Below are 20,521 nucleotides of genomic sequence, written 5' to 3'. Positions count from 1 at the left end.
AGTGTGTGTAACATCCATTTATTACCACCTTATATGACAAATCTGGAAATTACAAACATTGTTTATTCAAAAATTATTTTCAACATTTCAAAATAACAAAAGAAAAAACAAAAGAGGAAAAAAAAAATCAAACTGAACAGAATCGAATAAAAATAATGTTAAAAGAGTGACCTGAGAAACATGATCAACTGATCCAAAGGGGGGAAAAGAAATTATGTATGGGGGGACGTATACAGAAACATATTAGCATTACCTGTGTCACCTGAATTTAGAATACGTTTTATTTTTAGTTTTTTTTTTCCACTTTTCTAAAAAAACAGAAAAGAAAAAAATCAAATCATACTCTGAGAAATTTTGATTTTAGAGAAAACCATAAACTCCCAGAAACCTTTGCAACATCAAGGCATTTTCTTTTAAGTGAACCACAGCTACAAAATATATCTGACAACATTCTGCTTTGGCTTTAAATAAATAGAGGAAACCAATTTGAACGGCACAAAAAAAAAAATAGGAGAGATCAGAGTTTTTAGTTTGTTAGGAAATTAAACGGCTACGAGATAAAGATCACGCTGTGGTGTCAGAACCAGTCAGGAGCATCATTTTGAGTGAATAAAATTATATATCTGCCTCCTTGTTCTGCATTTTATTCTGAATCATCCCCCCATCTCTGTTATCAACAAATAATCTGAGTTTTGAAAAAACAGAAAAGGAAAAAAATAAAATAAAAAATAAAATAAAATTAGGCTTTTTTTCCCCAAAGGAAAATCCTGGCATGGGAGATAACATCAGTGATGAAAATGGTAAGCGAAGATGGACTGGATACAACTTGTGAGGCGATCAGAGCCAACGCTCAGACACCTCCCCCCCCCCACCCGTTTCTGCCTGCGTCTGAGTGGAGCTGGAAGAAGACATGAAGCAGGGGGAGAGGAAAGGTCGAGTTCTTCTAGCACCCTGCTGCGGGGAAGAGAACCCCCAGCAGAAAAAAGGCCCGTCCTCTCCACCTGTTCGGCCCTTCCTCTGTTGCATCATCCCAGTCTGTGGTCGGCTGGTTTTCTGCCCACAAACTGTTCGCTCCCTCACCGTCTAAAAGCAGGACAGACGAGGAGAGACGTGCCTGAGGAGGCCTCGTCATCACAGAGTTGGTACATGCACAAAAATAGAGTACCCTAGAAGTCTGCCGCTGACAGCACTAAGAAAACACAACTATACCCTTTCATTATAATATAATCAGCTTTCCTCTACACACTACTAACACAGGGAGGGGAGAGGAGGGGGAGGTGAGGCGGGGCGGGGTGTGAGGGTCGAAGGCGAGGAAAGACGGAATAGCGAAGGGAGGAAAGGAACAAAGGTGAAGAAGAAGAGAGCGTTTTTAGGCGCGCTCTCCACGGATACGGCGCGCCAGCTGGATGTCTTTGGGCATGATGGTGACACGCTTGGCGTGGATGGCGCACAGGTTGGTGTCCTCGAACAGACCCACCAGGTAGGCCTCGCTGGCCTCCTGCAGATCACAAAAAAAAAATAAGATCTCTTCAGTGTTTCATTCTAGGATAAAAAAAATAAGCAAACAGAAATAACTTTGCAGGGTAAGCACAGCTAACCTGCAGGGCTCCGATGGCGGCGCTCTGGAAGCGCAGGTCGGTCTTGAAGTCCTGGGCGATCTCCCTCACCAGACGCTGGAAGGGCAGCTTACGGATCAGCAGCTCAGTGGACTTCTGGTAACGACGGATCTCACGCAGAGCCACAGTACCGGGCCTTCGTGTGACATCGTTTAAAAAGAAATGTGAATTTTAGGGATATTGTTGAGACAAGAGCTTTGTGGTCGTATTGAAAACGTTGACAAATCTCGTTTTACTCCTGCGTCACCTGTAACGATGAGGCTTCTTGACTCCACCGGTGGAAGGGGCGCTCTTCCTTGCTGCCTTTGTGGCCAGCTGCTTACGTGGAGCTTTGCCTCCAGTGGACTTACGGGCAGTCTGCTTGGTACGGGCCATGGCTCTTTACAGATCACCTGAAGAGGACAGGAGGGGAAATGAGTTTACATGAATTTGACCTATTTTTTTCCCTTTTCTTTTTTTATGTGATTATTATTGAGCAGAAATTAGTTGTCCAAAGAAATTCTCAAAATCTTTAGAAAAACAGCCAAACAAACGTTTGTTGTAACCAAAATCTAACTTTTGGCAAGCACTTTAATAAAAAAAAAAAAAGAAAAAGAAAACAGAAAACAAAAAAAAGGTTGAACTGAAATTCAGAACAGAACTGTGTTCTACAACTTTACCAAGATAAAGGTGATTTTTGTCAATTTCACCATATAAACTTAACAGACAAATAAATTAGATGGTATTGTGGTAACAATAACCCAAATATTGTAACAGATTAAACTAAATATTTAATTGTCTGTTGATCGAACTCTTCAAAAACGTACACACTAATATATATATATATATATATATATATATATATATATATATATATATATATATATATATATATATATTAATTAATTAATCAACTGATGAATCTACAACATCCTAAATACTGATGAAATAAAGCATAAATGATGTTCATATGCATTTTAGACAGAGTAAAAGTAGAGTCGCTACTTCAATAAGTTCTTACCTTTCTTTAAGTAAACAAACAAGGCATTTCTGATTATTATCAGCATAACAAACGTCAAAGACAAATTGTGATTCCATTGGATAAAATATTAAAAAAGCTAAGTAAGGAGCCAATCGGTGAGCAGAGCTCTGAAAGTGGGCGGGTTCTACAGCTGCTTGCCACTGTTCCTAACTCCGCCCACCCCGCTCTGATGATGGCGGCGGTTTGATGCGCAAACGGCATAAAGACCGAGTGCACAGAAGCGAGGGAGTAGCACATAAACAACTTCAATTTTACCAACAACCGCTGTTCCCGCGTATTAATCAATAGGCCAACAAGATAGAAGACATTTCAAAGAAGGCATTGATACGTATAGGTGAGCTGACAGGCCCGTAACACAAGCGTAAAACCGAGCTGAACCGGCGCATAATTTGAAAGTAAATTCCCCCCTTCCTCAGAGCAGCTGCAGTTAAGACTGCATTTCACCGCCGCTGAGTGTTATTACTCACACGACGAAACGAAAGCTATTTCGCCGCAACAAAGCCACGAATTCAGGAAAATACAACTTTAAAAAAATATCCGATTTATTTTCAGACGTACGGGGACACGTTTCAAACGACTTACCTGGAGTAAAAGTGAGTGTAAGTCGTGAGCAATGTTTCGCTTGGCTGTTTTGTTCTTCGTTTCCACAATGGGAAGCCGCGTCCAGCGGGAAAATGGCCGCTGCGTCACTGCTCGTACATCACAGTTTGACACCAGCGGGGCCACTCCGGGGTCACACTTTCCTTTCTCGATTATTTTATCGGCCTAATAAAGCGGGACTTTGGATTTTGATCGAGTGAAACTGAATTTACAGGAAGATTTACAGGAGCGCGGCTGCTCTTCGGGATCATTAAACCATTTTTTTCTTTTTTTTCCGGGGTTGAACCTGAACGCGGCTTTAAGCGACAAAAAGAGAAATGCGGATGAAAGTTTTTCGAGCCGCGCCGCATAGATCGTTTATATCAAGGAGAAAGATGGAGGAAATGCTCAGCTTTTTCGACTTTTTTTGTAAATTAAATAATAATTAAAAAAAAACTTTTTATAAGCGAGGCTTTTCTGGTTGCAAATAAAGCGGCTCATAAAGGACTCAATGTGAAATGTATTATTTTTGTGCGGATCTTTTTGCAATTTCCCCCCTAAAAGGACGTATGATGGCACACAAATAAAAGATTAATCTACATCTCAAAGTCACAGAAATGATTTATTCTTAGAGACTATAAAGTAATTTCTCAGATAAAGTTCTGGAGTACTTCTGTATATTGCACATAATACAGTGCTCACACAACCACACGTTTTGCTGCGCAATGTTGGTCAGCTGGCTGAAAGAATACTGGACCTTCCGCAGCTTATAAATACATAAAAGACAAATTTGGATTTTTAGGAATATATTCCATCAAGATAAGCAAGAGTCAGGGACAGAAAACTAAAGGCAGCACCTGTCCTTGGTAAAGTCGTTAGGTCTGCAGCCTACCTGTTGCCTGACTAACCAGCTGCTAACTTGTGACACTCACTCCCAGTGTAACTTTATTTTAAAATACAGTAAAGTTAATAATGTGCACATCAAGCATGTTTTTTTTTTTTTTTGGAAACTATCATTTGATGTATTTCTTCTTAAGATTATGTATCAGAATAACAAGGTATAGATGGCATAACTGCAATAATCAATATTATTGCCTTATTATCCTTCAAATAAAAGTTATGTCATGTAATATATTTGCCCTAAACTGTTTGTGTCAATCCAGTGAAACTGACATCTTTACCCAACGTAAACCATGAGAATCCCAGGGCAACCCGTGTCTGACAAGAAATTCATTCAGGCTGTGCTCAATCAACCACAAGAAACTCTTTATTATGCTTGAATGTGAAGTCCAGAGTACAAATATTTTGTTCATAAAAATGACCAAATACATAAATCAAAAACACAAGTAGAAAAAAAAGGTTATTGTATCAACCTGAGAGAGGAACAAAAACATTACCCAGACATATCAACATGGCTGAAAATTAAAATATGATCAACACAGATCTGCTACATCTATGCCGCTTGTAGTCTGTCAAACCATGCAGTGTCATCACAACATAATGACTTTTCTAACTGACGACCAGAATCAAACTTTTCTATTTTGATACACTGAACAGTAACAGTAGAAATACACCATTATTGTAAAAAAAAAAAAAAATCAATACTAATACAACTATTTTCTATTTAAACAGGGAAAAAAATAGATAACTGTGGCCATCCGCCCTTGAATGAAAATGTCTGCCTTAATGCTAATTTCTATGGCCATATCAGATCCGACACTATTCTTGTTCCCAAAAACAGCTTACTTGTCAAGGTGACAACGTATTTCTGCCTTTTTTTACTAACTGAAACTTAAGATTTAAAGTTTGAATCATAGTTGATGATACTGCTATGGAAAATCTGCTACTAGTAGCACCACAGAAGACATGATCACACAATTACGGTTATCACAATCATATGATATAGATATTTATATATAGAACCTCAAACCAAACTACTAAGTATAGAAGAAGGAAACGAGAGGACAGTATTCATAGGCCAGGAAACGCTCTAGGCGCGCTCTCCGCGGATACGGCGCGCCAGCTGGATGTCTTTGGGCATGATGGTGACACGCTTGGCGTGGATGGCGCACAGGTTGGTGTCCTCGAACAGACCCACCAGGTAGGCCTCGCTGGCCTCCTGCAGATCACAAAAAAAAAAATAAGATCTCTTCAGTGTTTCATTCTGGGATGAAAAAAAACAACAAAAAAAACAGAAATAACTTTGCAGGGTAAGCACAGCTAACCTGCAGGGCTCCGATGGCGGCGCTCTGGAAGCGCAGGTCGGTCTTGAAGTCCTGGGCGATCTCCCTCACCAGACGCTGGAAGGGCAGCTTACGGATCAGCAGCTCAGTGGACTTCTGGTAACGACGGATCTCACGCAGAGCCACAGTACCGGGCCTTCGTGTGACATCATTTAAAAAGAAATGTGAATTTCAGGGATATTGTTGAGACAAGAGCTTTGTGGTCGTATTGAAAACGTTGACGAATCTCGCTCGATTCCTGCGTCACCTGTAACGATGAGGCTTCTTGACTCCACCGGTGGAAGGGGCGCTCTTACGAGCTGCCTTTGTGGCCAGCTGCTTACGTGGAGCTTTGCCTCCAGTGGACTTACGGGCAGTCTGCTTGGTACGGGCCATGGCTCTTTACAGATCACCTGAAAACACAGAACACAGTTTAAATTCAGATAAGCCCATCTTTCTCTGGTACAAGTGCACTGTGTAAGGTTTACCAATTTTTATTTATTTTTATTTATTTTTTTACATCAAAGTTTCAAACTTTTTTTTTTTTTTTTTTTTTTAAGTTTGCACCTGAAGCTTGATTTTAAATAATACCTTCAGGATCTTATGTAATGGAAGTATGCGCTAAACGACAGAAAACATTCCCAATCAGATGAAGCCTCCCTATAGGCTGAACCAATCAGACGACGCTTTGAGGTCTGTGGGGCGGGACGTCGCGAGCCTCTCCGCCACTCACAACTCGACGTTCGCCCTGTAAAGCCCGCCCCTTACGCAGCGAGCGTGGGTTCGTTCGGTTCTTGATAGTGGGCTCACCGGTCCCTCGCACGTCCTGCCTATTTCACGCAGAATTAGCTATTTTAAAAGAAAACCAGCCCGCCCCGCCTTCGCCGGCTGCCCGGCGCTCAGAAACGAGCGCACACCACAGATGATGGCCGGCTGCTGGCTGGAAGATTGTGAAGGGGAAGGGGGGAAAAAAAATCGTCGCGAACGAAAAAAAAGCAGACGATTAAAAACGACGGAAGAACAAGAAAACTTGAGCCCATAAGTGGGAAATATTTTTCGGAGACGAAGCTAGACATGTCAGGGGATCAGTTGGTGGACAATATTTTGTCAGATGGCCCCTCACTTTAGGCGCATTTTCGAGTCGAATTCAACCGCGATCACAGGAGCTGCTCAGGGTCCCTGACTCCCCGAGCAGGCACATAAAAGCTCAACAGCAGTGCTTTTTTTCTCACCGAGAATAAACGACAAAAAAGCTTCAGTTCCGAATTAACACGACATAAAATGCGAGAGTGGACTTTTATTCAAACAGAGGCGCTTACCTTTGGACAGTCAGTGAAAGATTTCGGCTTCAAATGCGAATTTATTCTTCAGTCTCTAAAGCGTTGTTCTCGCAATAAAATGCGGGGAGGGGAAAAAAAAGAAAATGAACATAGGAAAGCAAGAAGGGACACATTTCCCATCATGCATTTGGCACTAACATGTTACAAACATGCTGCAAGATGATAAACAATTACAAGCAGGCAATGTAAGGCTTCAAATTTTTACCAATCATTACTACCGATTCATTTATTAGTTTTTTTTGTTTTTAGAAACTTTACTTTTATACTTTTTTTTAGAAATCCCAGATATTTAAAATGAAAATAAAATAATCGAACTGAGCACGACCCTGAATATATAGTTGGCATTTGATGGTTTGGCATTATGGTTTTAGGTTTAATACATTTTCAATATGTTTACTATTATTTTCATAAATAGATTTAATTGTAAACTTTTGTAAAAAAAAAAAAAAAAAAAGAAATAGAAAAAAATCCTCACTTTAATAATTTCCCAAACAAATGTAATAGTGATCCTTGAAATTATTAACAAAGTTTCATTTACTTTGTAAATCATGACGTGTTTTAATTTTTTTATTTTAGATCAAAATAAACGGTTTCACCCTCAAACCAGCAGATGGCGCCACCGGCGCCACGTCGACGTTAAAAACGCCATACGTCATGATCTTTTGTTTTTTCTGTTTTTCTATTCTTTCAAGATGGCGGCTCGCAGGAGGCTCAAACGCGTGGCTTCCTCTCAGCCCGGATTTCTTACTTTAAAGTCCTCGTTACACCCGACAGACTTGGCCGGTAACCGGAGGAAACGCGTGAACAAGAACAAAAAGAAGAACTGGAACAAATACAGCGACATTAATGACGTAGAGGAGTTTTTAGAGGACGTCAGGCACCAGGAGAGGACCACGGGGTGAGGAAGAAAAACCGAGGTTGAAAGTTCACCCGAAACGCTGCCTGCTCGTTATCTTGATTTTATTCTTATTATTTTCTTTTGCGCGTGTCTTTATTGGAGAGTCAATAAAATCCTGTTTGTTTTGTTTTTCCATTTTTTATAGCCCCATTTTGAGGAGCCAAGAAAAAAACGAGTTGCTCAAGTTTTTTACTCCCATTGTTCCTTTACTCCGAGTTTAGCTAGTGGTTAAAATTTGAATCAATTCTCACCCCTTTTGTCAACATACCTGACTGCTGCACATGTGGTGCTGCAAAAATAAGATAGAGGCCTGCCATAGAAGAAAAATCACAAATTCCTTTTTGCTGTTTGTGGACTGTGTACGTTTGTAATTGACGTCCAATAAGTCCACACGATGGGAGGATCTGTCATGGCGGCATGTTGTGCCGGCTGATTTAAACGTGACGGTGAAGATTTTTGATCAACCAGCCCATCATGAATCAAACATTTTCAGTTTATCATAAATAATCCAGGTTGTCCTTCTGTGCTGATCTTTAGAGATTCTCAAACAGATGAAGCTGCTTTTCTACTTTCAACTACTTTTATTTTTAGGACCGGTGTGATTTTGTTTAAAGTGTTTTAAAGGGTCAAAATACATGAATATTAGAGGGCTGAGGAGCGTGTGTGTCCCGTGATGATCTCATCCTTGCACTTCCAGTATTTCCTTCTGGGAAATGTGAAGACAGCAATCAGAAGGCTCAGGAGTCTGTTGTGTGAACAGCATCCTGGGATCTGAGGAGTTAAAAACACACCAGCCTCGTAGCTCTGCACCTTTTCTCTGTTCACAGCTTCTGTTCAAAAACAAGATAATATGTTTAGGCATTTTGCGCGAAAACCTAAAACCTACTATACACTGCGGAGTAGGAAGCCACATTAATGCAGAGATTTACCATCTTGCAAAGAGCAGTTTTTGGTGCTTGTCTGAGGTTTTTAGTTTCCAATTCCGATTTTTATGCTTACTGTATGTAAAGAGTACAAGAGTACATGTTGAATTACTCTGGTGATGCTGGGGGAAAATAGTAGAAAGGAGCCATAATACAATATTTTTGTTCTGATTTAGGGGTCTGCTGTCTGAGAAAACAGATGACAACTTGTTCTACGTGGATCTTGGGCAGCCAGAGAAACCGGAACAGAAAGGTGAATTGTCTTGTTGCCTACAATGGTATATGACCTAGGTCAATATCTTTGATGGGAATAAATCATTTCTGGCTTTAAATTGTGTATGTAATGTGAGGTTTGTTCCTTTTTTCCAGCTGAAGACGCACAGCCTGATGATGGGAAGAAGAGGAAAGGGAAAAGCTCACGTCCTCTGAGGATAGACCTCATCCTTCAACGAGATTCTCTGGTTCCTCCTCCTAAAGAGTCAGTACCCATCATGACACAGTTCTGGTTAAAAGAAACTACACCCTCTATCAGTTCAAGCGTTTAAAGCAAGGTTAAAGGAGAAGTCCGGTCAGCAAGGAAAAATCAGTGGATCTTTAGCTGTACCTAAAACTAATAGGTTCGTGGTGATTTAATGAATTTAGCGTTTATCAGTAAGAAAATAAATTGTTGTCTCGATCACTGTGTATGAGGGGCGGCCATTATTGTCCATATTTGGGCAAATTGGCTGCCTGACATCACATCCTGTGACATTATGTTGCGTTAAGGCACTGCGCTCTACAAGCTAATTCAGTAGGAACCGTTCCACACAGCTGCGATCAACAAGAATTTCGGATTTCCAGAGGACTTCACCGCTGAAATTCGCGAGAGCTATTGTTAAAGCAACAACGCTCACGTGCATGGCAGTTGGATCTATCAATACATCGGGTAAAAGTGGAAAAAACATAATTTTTTTTCACCTTTCCGATTCATGATCCACCACAGGTTCTTTTGTTGGATTGCCAACCTAAAGAGAGGATTTGCCATCGAGCTTCTGGCCAGATAGAAAACACGTCGTCTGTAGCCAAAATTTCAAAGAAGAATTTTTTCAAGATGACGTGAGAGCGAGGATGTTTTGGTATCCATTTTAACTTCGACGAAGCATCTGACCACTTCTCTTTTGTGAAGTGAAACACGGGGAGTATAGCGTCACTACTGCCGCGTAGCCGTAATATGCGTAAAGCTAAAAACAGCTGCCGTGCTAGCTGTTTAGAACGGGAGCTTTTCTGGACGTTTTATGTGGCTCTCAAACATCAACACTTTTAAAATAAAAAAAACGTCAGTCTGGGGAGGCGTTGCAAGTTAAGCCTGACACCTCGCCAGGCTGTTAATGCGCAGGGGAAACAATGCGTCCATGTGTTTTTTTCCCTGCCACTCACTATATGCACGCGTGAAAGAAAAAGAAGAAGAAAAAAAAACGCGTGTTAACGTCAAATAAACATGCAAGCATATCGAGTTCGCTTTTTTTTTTTTTTTGGAATGTTGGCGAGGCGGTAGCGTGAGTTTGGCGAGGCGCTGCGGGAAACCCTGCCATCACACCCCACATTTGTGCCCCACTGACAGGTGAGGTGGGTGCCTGCTGTAGCAAATTAAGAAATTAAGCCAATAGGTGCTGTTCACTATCAAGGGTAAAACGCTGGCGCAGAGTCCGCGGCTCACTATTTCGGTCTGAAAGGTAGGGATTGGTTAATGTTTACTGGCCTGCAGCTCCCACAGAGATCAATATTTTTACCTCCTTTTTCTGTGTATATATATATATATTAAAATGTACAAACTCTGCTGAGTTTGCCCCCATATAGTCCACGGAGTCTTCTACACTAAGATATTCAGTGGTTCTGAAATTTTCATGGACGATAAACATATTGGACATTTAAACATTTTGTTTTGCAACAGCAGAAAAACCCTGAGGTCAGCATAATAAACCATGTTTGCTTACTATAACTGGATTCCCTCTACTTTAGGTTCGCTCTCTCCTGAACCAATTTGTAACGTCTTTTTGTACGGTTGTTCTTCTGTTTCTTCTTCCATTTCCGCAGCTGTTAACAACCATCTCATACCCGTGTAGTTAAACTACACATCTGTTTATCTGCAGTATTTTCATGGATCTTAGAAATAAGCTAATTTTGTGCATCGTGTATTTTATTGAATGTTTTTTCTGAAAACTTTTCTTTCACGCTGCTTCCATTGATTGTGTTTCTGGTCCCAGTTTCAGCAGATCTTTGATTTGACTTTGGTTGATCAACCCACAATAGCTCTGAGCCACCCCCTGTTCACATTTCCTTACTGTGTAATATAGAAATGTACTACAGGTATGAACTGACACGTGGTCAGTATGAAACGTCCCACAGTAGACGGCTCCATTTTGGGTCCAATAAAGGTCTGAAACAACCCAGACTGGAAGGGATAGTATGGCATTGAGAAACGCCTACAGAACATGACGGACTTGTCTCATACAGCCATCCTCGTGGATACGTTTGATGACACAAAAACTCGTCAAATCAAATTTAAATGGTGGCTTACCTTTTTAAAAGTCTCTGAGCAAAGTCTTCCCTGACTGCAGTTGTCAGCAAACAGCCTTAAATCGGAGGCACCCGGACGTTCGCTCAGTTCTTTCCTGAAAACCTTTCAACACCTGTGTGGGAACTTTGTCCATTTTTAGCGGCTCATGCTTCAGCTGTAAATACCGTATTTTTTAGACTGTAAGGCGCACTTAAAACCTTTAAACTTTCTCAAAATTTGATGGTGAGCCTTATAATCCGGTGCACCTTATATATGATTAAAGTTGTGCTTACTGACTGATTTTATGTGGTACAATGCACTCAAAAATGTCAATGTGTAAATACGATTTGGTAAGCAACAAAGCTGCTCTGCTCAATGGATATTCAAAGCATTACGGTACACTGTGTCACTACCTGATCAGACCCCTGAGCTGTCTACAAGACTGCCTGACTGGAATGTCTAAACTAGAAGTGCATTAACATAAGGCAGCCTGTGCCCAGAGTATATGTTAGCAGCAATAAAGTAGGTTAATTCAATTTAAAAGTTGCATTTATTCTGGCTTTATGTTAGAAACAGGGCAGTGTCGACCAACTACTCTGTCCTCCAGACAGAGATGGAGAGCTCTCCCTCTCAGGAGAGAGTGGTGTTGGAAAGTGCAGCAAAGCAGCATACGTGTGTCCTACGCTCTGGTTAGCTTTTCATTTTAATAAGTCAATAAATGCACACCAGAAGCATAATATGGGCGTACAACGCATGTATTTATGCTACGCGACAGGTAAGAAATATAATCCGAAAAATACGGTACATATAACAGTAGTTATCGGCTGAGATGCCTGCCATAGAAGAAAAATCACAAATTCTTTTTGCTGTTTGTGGACTGTGTGCGTTTGTAATTGACGTCCAATAAGTCCACACGATGGGAGGATCTGTCATGGCGGCATGTTGTGCCGGCTGATTTAAACGTGACGGTGAAAATTTTGTTTTCAGTTCCACAACTCAGGACGTTTTATAGATTTTTTGATCAACCAGCCCATCATGAATCAAACATTTTCAGTTTATAGTAAATAATCCAGGTTTTCCTTTTGTGCTGATCTTTAGAGCTTCTAAAACAGATAAAGCTGCTTTTCTACTTTCAACTACTTTTATTTTTAGGACCGTTGTGATTTTGTTTAAAATGTTTTAAAGGGTCAAAAGACATGAATACTAGAGGGCTGAGGAGTGGTGTGTCCCGTGATGATCTCATCCTTGCACTTCCAGTATTTCCTTCTGGGAAATGTGAAGACAGCAATCAGAAGGCTCAGGAGTCTGTTGTGTGAACAGCATCCTGGGATCTGAGGAGTTAAAAACACAACGACCTCGTAGCTCTGCGCCTTTCTCTCTGCTCACAGCTTCTCCGCCCCGTCCTCAGGCTTCACCGACTAAACGTGTCCCGCTTCTCCCCCGTCAGCATCCTGGCCTACCAGCAGCCAAATGCCAAGAAACTGCGTCGGATCGCCCAGAAGGCCGAGCAGCTGGCAGCCAAAGGTGTGGTGCCGCGGCGGCAGAAACGGCTGCTGAACAGACGGCCCGTCGACAGGACCGCCAAGAAGGCAGAGGCCAACAACAACCCAGACCGAGAGTATTATGACATATGGGAGCAACAGCGTGAGTGTGTGTGTGTGTGTGTGTGTGTGTGTGTGTGTGTGTGTGTCCGTCCAGTGATGATCCCATCCTTGCGCTCCCAGTATTTCCTTCATGGGAATGTGAAGACCAACCTGGAGCTCAGAGTAGTGTTGTGTGAACTCTCCTCTGGGATCTGAGGACAGAAAATGATGCCATGAAGTTTAGTTTTAGGGTTAAATGTTTGAACGGGAGCGTTGAACTTCTCCTGTCTGTGCAGCCAAGGTTACTGCTGATCCCTGGTATCTGCAACAGACTGGGAAGAAGCTGGTTAAGGTGAGACTAACCAGGGATTGGCTTTTAACTCTTCATGCGGTTCCTCTGCTGTTAGTCACATGTGTGTGAATGTTGGTGGTAAATGATGGCCGTATGTCCGACCAGCGGCCAGAGAAGCTGAACGAGAAGCCGTCGGTGCTGCCGGCTGTGGAGGTGATCGCTCCAGGTGGATCCTACAACCCAGACTTCTTTTCCCACCAGGTAACCCAAAACTTATAGTTCACCACTAGGTGCATGATTACAGCGACGTGCAAAAACTTTTACACCCTTTGAACCTTTTCACATTGTTGTTGTGTTAGAACCGACTTCTCAGATTACATCATTGGTACTTTGTTGTTGCCATTTGTTTGGTTTTTAATTTTGTAAGATTGACCCCCCCCCAGTCAAGGTTCACTGTGCAAAGTCTTTGTTCTTTCCACCATAATTTTCCAGACATTAAGGTATAAAGGTCATCCTAAGGTCTCAGTCACCCCCTGGTGGTCACAGGCATATTACACATCAGAACTTTACACGTTAATATGTTGTATTTATATTCACACTGGATGTCTTTATGGTGGAACAACCAAAAAACTATTTCCCATTTTACACCATATACTTTAATTGGTGTCAGCTGATCTTTGATGTCCTACCCATAAACTTGTATTCCTTCTTTAAATGACAATTTATGTTTTTGGCTGCACAAAGCAGCACTATGGCAGTACAAACATTTGACATTATTTTTGTTAGATTTGACGAATGTGGCGACTGACAGCGAGCATCTCTTTGCAAAGCTCAGCGTTTTAGTGAGACTAGCTTCTTCCTCCTCATATTTAGCTGCGACATAATCTTCTGTTAAAGTGTAATTAGAACCGGTATGATGCTGTAAATGCTTCACTGCTGACTAAAAGTGAACCACCTGGTTATCACCCTGTAAACCCAGGCGCTGCTCCAGGAGGCCCATGAGGTGGAGGTCCAGAAAAAAAAGCAAGAGGACAAATTAGAGCGACAGCTGGCTGTCAACAGAGAGGACAAAGCTACAGAGGTGGGTCTTATAATCCTGCTACCAGTGGGTTTTACTCTGGCTGAGCTTTCACCTTTTTATTTTAAATTTATTTTCATTTTTTTAGGAGACAAATCTTCGTGAGCAAGTGGAAGGTTTGGTGGAGGAAGAGGAGAATAACGAAGAAGAGGCGGCTCCTTCAATGGAAGACGATGAAGCGGCGCTGGCGGCCATCGCAGTGACTCAGAAGAAGACGGAAAGACAGATAAAGAAGGAGAGGGCAGAAAAAATAAAGGTATATCAGTCATTGATGCTTTATCTGCTCCTCCAGTGAGGTATCACGCTGATTAATGACGGGCTGGAATGTTTATAATCATAATCAATTTATGCTTCATATGTGATAAATGCAGCGAGGTGATGGAGTAAAGTGCTTTGTGCAGCTCTTTCTAGCAATAAAGTAGATATTCAGTGAGAACTTTTCTCATTTATTCACAATAAATACCCAAACTCAAATTAGAATGCCAGAACTTCTCTGCGCTATTAAAGCAAGGTTTTTGTTTTTATGTGAACCGCATTCCATTCTTTGTTTTGCATGTTATGTTTTTTGTCCCTAGAAAGGTGAAACATTGTCAAATACCTTGCAAAGGTGCTCCATGTTCTGCTGAACCACCGCACCTTGTTCTATTTGTGAAAGCTGGTTAATAGTCGCTAAATGTGGAACTCTTTGGTTGTTGATTTGTTGAAGTAAATTTCAGTCATTCAATAATTACATTACATTATCCTGTTGGACTAGTATATAATGTCAGGATGGACTAAGGGGAATCCAGAAAAAGACGAACTGAATCTGGGAATTTTGAAAAAAATGCATATAGGGCCTTAGGTGTCTGTGCTGAATATCTGCAAAATACTGCAAAGCTTAAAAGTACGCTGCTCAAAAAAGAAAGGGAACACTTAAACGACACAATGTAACTCCAAGCCAGTCACACTTCTGTCTCCTAAAGAAGCAACACTGATCGACAATCAGTTTCCCCTGCTGTTAGACACCAGGTGAAACTAGAGGCAGTTAGCAAGACCCCTTCAGTAAAGGAGAGGTTCTGCAGGAGGTGACCACAGACCACTTATCTGATGTTTTGGTCACTTCTGAATGCTGGTGCTGCTTTCACTGTAGTGGTAGCATGATATGGAGTCTACAACCCCCACAAGTGGCTCAGGTAGTGCAGCTCACCCAGGATGGCACATCAGTGCAAACTGTGGCAAGAAGGTTTGCTGTGTCTGTCAGCGTAGCGTCCAGAGCATGGAGGCGCAACCAGGAGACATGCCAGTACATCAGGAGACGTGGAGGAAGCCGTAGGAGGACAACAACCCTGCAGCAGGACCTCTACCTCTGCCTTTGTGCAAGGAGGAACAGGAGGAGCACTGCCAGAGCTCTGCAGAATGACCTCCAGCATGTCTACTGAGGGTCATTGATTTCCATTGATCATTGTTTGTGATTTTGTTGTCAGCACATTCAAGTATGTAAACAAACAATGTATTTAATGAGAATATTTCATTCTTTCAAATCTAGGATGTTATTATAGTGTTCCCTTTATGTAAAAAACCCTATAATATGGCTCGATTTTGAATACTATTCTACGTTTTTTTTCATTTATGCTTTTCCCAATTCCTGTGAGTCATTCATATGTTCTATGATTTGTAGATCTGACTAAGAAATTTATTATACTGTAATAACCCTAAACTCCCAGATGCAAAGAGGCAATATTTTATCTGCAAACATTACACTTTGCCTGTAAATCTGACACACTCTGCTCCTCATGCTGCTTTATTATATGTTTAGTTTGTTACAATCACAAAGTGTGGATACTGTGTTTATTACATGCTCCATCATCTTGGGGAAAGTGTATTCGGGTTGAGGACAGGGATTTCAATAGTTGGTTGAACCCTGTTGGCTTCATAGAGCTGGGGTCAAAGTTGTTGGTTGTCGTCCTAAAGCATTTCTAACCATTTTTGTCATTCCCTTTCCACTCTGTTTATTCAGATCATGCTCAGTGACGCTTAGGCTGAGAGGTTTGTTCTGTTTTTAGATGCAGTTGTTTAAAGGAGAATCAGTCTCAATCAACATATTTTATCTTTATCAGTCTCAGGTGGAAATTATCTTGTCAGGGAGCATAAATGCACATTTTCTCCCAACCAATGAGAAGAATATATTGTGAAAAATGGATTTACTCCCAGAATTCCCATATTATCTTTCAGATGTAAACTGAATGATTATATTGGATAAGAGAATCCGCAGCATTTAGTCTCCACACTAATATAAAGTATGAACACAGATGAATTGAGGTATAACTACCTAGAGGGAATTAAGAGAGAATTATCTTTAGCTGATAAAAGATTTGTCTTTATCAAAGGTATTCATAAATTGTGCTCTTCTTCTCTCTGAAAGTCAACTCAGGGTTTTCATATACTTATACTATATTTTCTAAATGCTCGTCTTAAATTTATGGACATTTGAGAAGAAAAGTAGGGAAATGATCCCAAAGCGAGCAAGTCACCTGTGGTCACCTTGACCTGCTGCTCAGAAGCAGCTTAGTTTGTTCCCTTATCAGACGGTGCTGCCACCTCTTTAAGAACACGGTTTGGACCTCAGCAGGTCCGGTAGTCCACCCCTCAGACTTGCTGGTGGTCTCTCTCCTGCTGTTGGCCTCAGAGTGTCTTGGTGATCCGTTCTATCTTGCTGAGATTTTAAAGAAGACTGCAGTAAATACAATGACAGTCAACTTTAAAACAAGTGGGTCCGACTGGTCTGGAGACTTTTGGCACATCTTGTTTGGTGTGTCTCAGCTAGTTCCTCCATCATTGTCCATCCGTCTGCTTCTCCTTTGCTCTCACTTTGTGCTAAGAGCTCGCAGAAGTCAGCCCACCCTGACGGCATCAGGCGCAGACAATCAAGACGTGTTCAGAAGATGTTATCATGCTCTGCAAAAATGGATCTAAAAATAAGTAAAATGTTCTTAAAATTTGTGTTTTTGTCCTAGATTTGAGAAGGTAAATAATATTATCTGCCAATGGAATGAGTATTTTGACCCCTAAAATAAGATAATTTGACATCCTGCACTTGAAGTAAGATGATGGAGATAGATTGTTCCTATTTTAAGTGCAAAAATCTTATTCCATTGGCAGATCATCTAATTAAACTGCTCAAATTAAGGACAAATACACTAATTTTAAGAAAATAGTTTTTCTTAAAATGAAAACTTTTTAGTTCCGTTTTTGCAGTGTAACAGACGAGACAAATGTTTTTTTCTTCTAGAGCTGCAGAAATCAGTTTATGGTCAGCTCTGAGTCTTAGTGAAAAAGATAATTTACTTTAAAGACCATCAATTTTGACATGTATTCACATGCATCTAAATAACCGGTTTGCCTTTAAAACATTTGTAGTTTTACACTTTGCATTATATCATCCCAAGAGCTGGGAAACTGTTCTGATCTATGCTGTGTGAGAACTTATAGAAGCATGTTTTTATTTCTTTAGCGTGTCTAAATGGGTTTAGTTAACCCACCAGCTAAGCCTCCCGCTCCTCTTTTCCCACCCCCACCAGGAGCAGCAGCGACTGGCCAACAGACGACAGACTGAGCAGCAGCAGCAGCTCTTCCAGCTTCGCTCCATCAAGGCCTCCATCAAAAAGCAGGATCAGAAGACCAAAGACAAACAGATGCAGCGCAGAGCCAAGCAGGAGGCCCAGAAAGCTCAGCCCAGGCGTCTAGGAAAACTCAAGTACGTCACCTTAGAACCTTTAAAAACAGATGTTTGGTTTACAGATTCATAATGCACTGCTTGAAGCAGCGTATCCAGCAAGGACACGAATAGATGCATATGATGGCAGGTTTTCTTTTTGTATCTGTGCAGAAATGACTCAGAAGCAGATGTTACTTTTTATGTTAATGCTAATAGAGGCTTTTGATAGAAATCTCACAGAACTCAAACCTGTTCACAGAAAGTTAGGAAGTTGCCTCGTGTACGAAGGGGACATCACTCTAGAGTTTAGCCCTATATTAATAATGTTTTTAGTATTATTATTTTTTTTACTTCTTATTGGGATATACTGGTGCATCTAAAAAGAAACCATTCAATATTCAACCATATCATTGCTTTAAGAAAGTGAAGCATTGATGATATATAGATCTACACAGAATGAGATTTCAAACCTTTCTTCTAATTTTTATGATTATAGCTTGCAGATGATAAAAGCCTAAATTTCAGTGTCTCAAAAGATTAGAACATTACAAATGATGTTTTAAATAGAAAGCTTCTAAAATGGTATGTTGGTTTCTATGCACCTAATACTGGGTTGAGGCTCTTTTTGCATGAGTTACTGCGTCCATGCGGCACAGCATGGATGCAGTCAGCCTGTGGTTCTGATGAGGTGTAATAGAAGCATAGGTTGCTTTGATACCCGCCTTCAGGTCATCTGCATTGTTGGCTCTGGTGTCTCTCATCTTCTACTTGACAACAGTTCATAGATTCTCTGTGGGGTTCAGGTCAGACCAGTGTGGTAAGCACAGTAAACGTCGGTCATCAAACCAGCGCTCGGTACCTTTGGGCAGTGAGCGCCGGTAAAAAGTCCTGCTGGAAAATGAAATCAGTATCTCCAAACAATTTTGACAACAGAAGCAACTTCCAAAATTTCCCGGTAGATGTCTGTGTTGACTTCAGAAAACCCAGAGGACCAAAACCAGCAGGTGACTCTGCCTCCAGACTCTGGGACCGTGATTTCCAAATTAACTGCAGTTTTCTTGTAACCCATGTTAAGGCCTGATCTGTGCACCATGGCTCCTGATGCATCGACTCCAGCTTCATTTGCTTGAAAATCAAACGATGCCCGTACCCAGACATCGCCCCGTCTTCACAGCAGTATTACTATTCAGTAGTCCATGTCAGTGACTTGTGTTGTGAAAATAGTCGATCCCTAGATATAATTGATACTACAGAAACAATTTCAAAAATACTAATTTGTATCAAATTCAATGTGAACTAACCCGTTTGCACAGATCGTTGCCCGTCATGCGATCACAGTGCTGCAATAGCAGAGAAACTTAGCCGCTCATGTCAACAAGAAGCCGCTGTGGGAAGTTTAACTGTGCTAACATGTCGATTTTAAAGCCAGCAAAACCATCATTAACTAAACAAACACAAAAGCGTTGCTTGGAGGAACTTTACCTATCAGGCAGACTGAAGAGAAAAACACGCAATGCTAAACGATGACACATGCTTTTCTCTAATTTTTACTGTACATTCTGTTTCTTTTTGTTTAGTTTTCTAAATTATTACTGATATTGTTACTTTATTTGACAGATTCCAGGCTCCAGATTTGGACGTGCAGCTAAGTGACGAGCTGGCTGGCTCCCTAAGACAGCTCAAGGTACTTCACCAACATTTATTATTACTTTGTGCTTATCTACCTCCACCTGTCTTCAGGACATTGCTTTCTTTTCTTTGAGTTTTGCTTTATTAAGTTGATGTATTATCTCCACCACCCTACTGTCTTATTCTAAGCTTTATCCTGATCTATAATACAGTGAAGACCCACTTTGTCAGCAGGAACCTTTTTTCTACTTTTGCTTCGTTCACTTAGCTTGATCCTTAATGATCCTTTTCCGGAATAAAATTTTATGATCAGGGAACATTTACTGTTGTGACATCAGTTTGTTTCTGGACTTTCTTTCACTTGTCATGTTATGACTCTGCAGCCAGAGGGCAGCATCCTAAAGGATCGCTTCAAGAGTCTGCAGAAGAGGAACCTTATTGAACCCAGAGAAAGAGCCAAGTAAGGCCCTCCCTTTCACTTTTACACTATTCAACTATCCAGACTGATGTGTATTTATAATGTGTAAACGGACTAAAACATACTTTTTCTCTTTCAGGTTCAAGAGGAGACTAAAGGTGAAATATGTGGAGAAGAGAGCCTTCAAGGAGATCACATAATCAACCAGCAACAAAGTTCAATAAATGTCAAAAACAGCACTTTTGAGTGTTTATTTTTTATTTATTTTTTAGAAAATTTCCATATCCTTGAGTTAACTTCTGGAACTTTATAACTTTAAATGATCCTATAGTACACCTTTTGCAATGTTCTTCTAGTTAGGGGCCACTGCATTACAGAGTCGGCAGCAATAACAAATATTACCTAACCAATCCATCATTTGAACCACCAATTGTTGCTGTTCGTTTCTTCGGAGTGGTTCATCCTTTCACACAGAACTAGGGTTCTTGGTGAGAACGACACACATTAGATTTTTTTTTTTTCACTAGAGAAAGCGAGAGCATTTAAATCTGTAATAATCACAGATTTAAGTAACTGCAGCTGCTATACTGAATAAAAACCTGTTCACACTTTGCCACGTTGCAAACCAACACATTGTTGCATAATGTTGAAGCAGATGGAAAAGGGGACAGGGTTTTCAAATGTTTTTCCAA

General features: G+C 40.9%; 3 protein-coding genes across 4 annotated transcripts; 1 reads left to right on the top strand and 2 right to left on the bottom strand.

Annotated features, from left to right (window-relative positions):
- LOC105933186 (histone H3.3A) lies at positions 1–3,360 on the bottom strand. Its single transcript, XM_012872611.3, has 4 exons — positions 3,220–3,360; positions 1,864–2,008; positions 1,599–1,752; positions 1–1,498 (listed from the first exon to the last, which is right to left on the bottom strand). The coding sequence occupies exons 2-4, from the start codon at positions 1,989–1,991 to the stop codon at positions 1,370–1,372; spliced, it is 411 nt and encodes a 136-aa protein (XP_012728065.1). The 5' UTR covers positions 1,992–2,008; positions 3,220–3,360; the 3' UTR covers positions 1–1,369.
- A 1,100-nt stretch (positions 3,361–4,460) lies between these two features.
- Positions 4,461–13,961, bottom strand: LOC105933185 (histone H3.3A). 2 transcript variants are annotated; one of them, XM_036149930.1, is made up of 5 exons: positions 13,952–13,961; positions 12,890–12,895; positions 5,707–5,851; positions 5,442–5,595; positions 4,461–5,335 (listed from the first exon to the last, which is right to left on the bottom strand). In XM_036149930.1, exons 3-5 carry the CDS (start codon positions 5,832–5,834, stop codon positions 5,207–5,209), a joined length of 411 nt encoding a protein of 136 aa, XP_036005823.1. In that variant the 5' UTR covers positions 5,835–5,851; positions 12,890–12,895; positions 13,952–13,961; the 3' UTR covers positions 4,461–5,206. The 2 variants fall into 2 exon arrangements, with proteins under 2 accessions (XP_036005823.1, XP_012728063.1); XM_012872609.3 differs by lacking the exons at positions 12,890–12,895; positions 13,952–13,961 and adding an exon at positions 6,758–6,878.
- On the top strand, positions 6,741–20,068 carry nop53 (NOP53 ribosome biogenesis factor). The gene is made up of 13 exons (XM_012872608.3): positions 6,741–6,963; positions 7,471–7,676; positions 8,776–8,852; positions 8,969–9,077; positions 12,583–12,779; positions 13,015–13,070; positions 13,176–13,271; positions 13,990–14,091; positions 14,177–14,344; positions 17,646–17,821; positions 19,400–19,466; positions 19,795–19,871; positions 19,969–20,068. Exons 1-13 carry the CDS (start codon positions 6,928–6,930, stop codon positions 20,027–20,029), a joined length of 1,428 nt encoding a protein of 475 aa, XP_012728062.3. The 5' UTR covers positions 6,741–6,927; the 3' UTR covers positions 20,030–20,068.
- Positions 20,069–20,521: the final 453 nt, after the last annotated feature.

This window comes from Fundulus heteroclitus, chromosome 18, assembly GCF_011125445.2.
Source record: "Fundulus heteroclitus isolate FHET01 chromosome 18, MU-UCD_Fhet_4.1, whole genome shotgun sequence".
In the NCBI taxonomy this organism is placed as follows: Eukaryota; Metazoa; Chordata; class Actinopteri; order Cyprinodontiformes; family Fundulidae; genus Fundulus; species Fundulus heteroclitus.
Note: the sequence above shows the minus strand (reverse complement) of the source record. Positions and strands in the feature narration are given on the sequence as shown.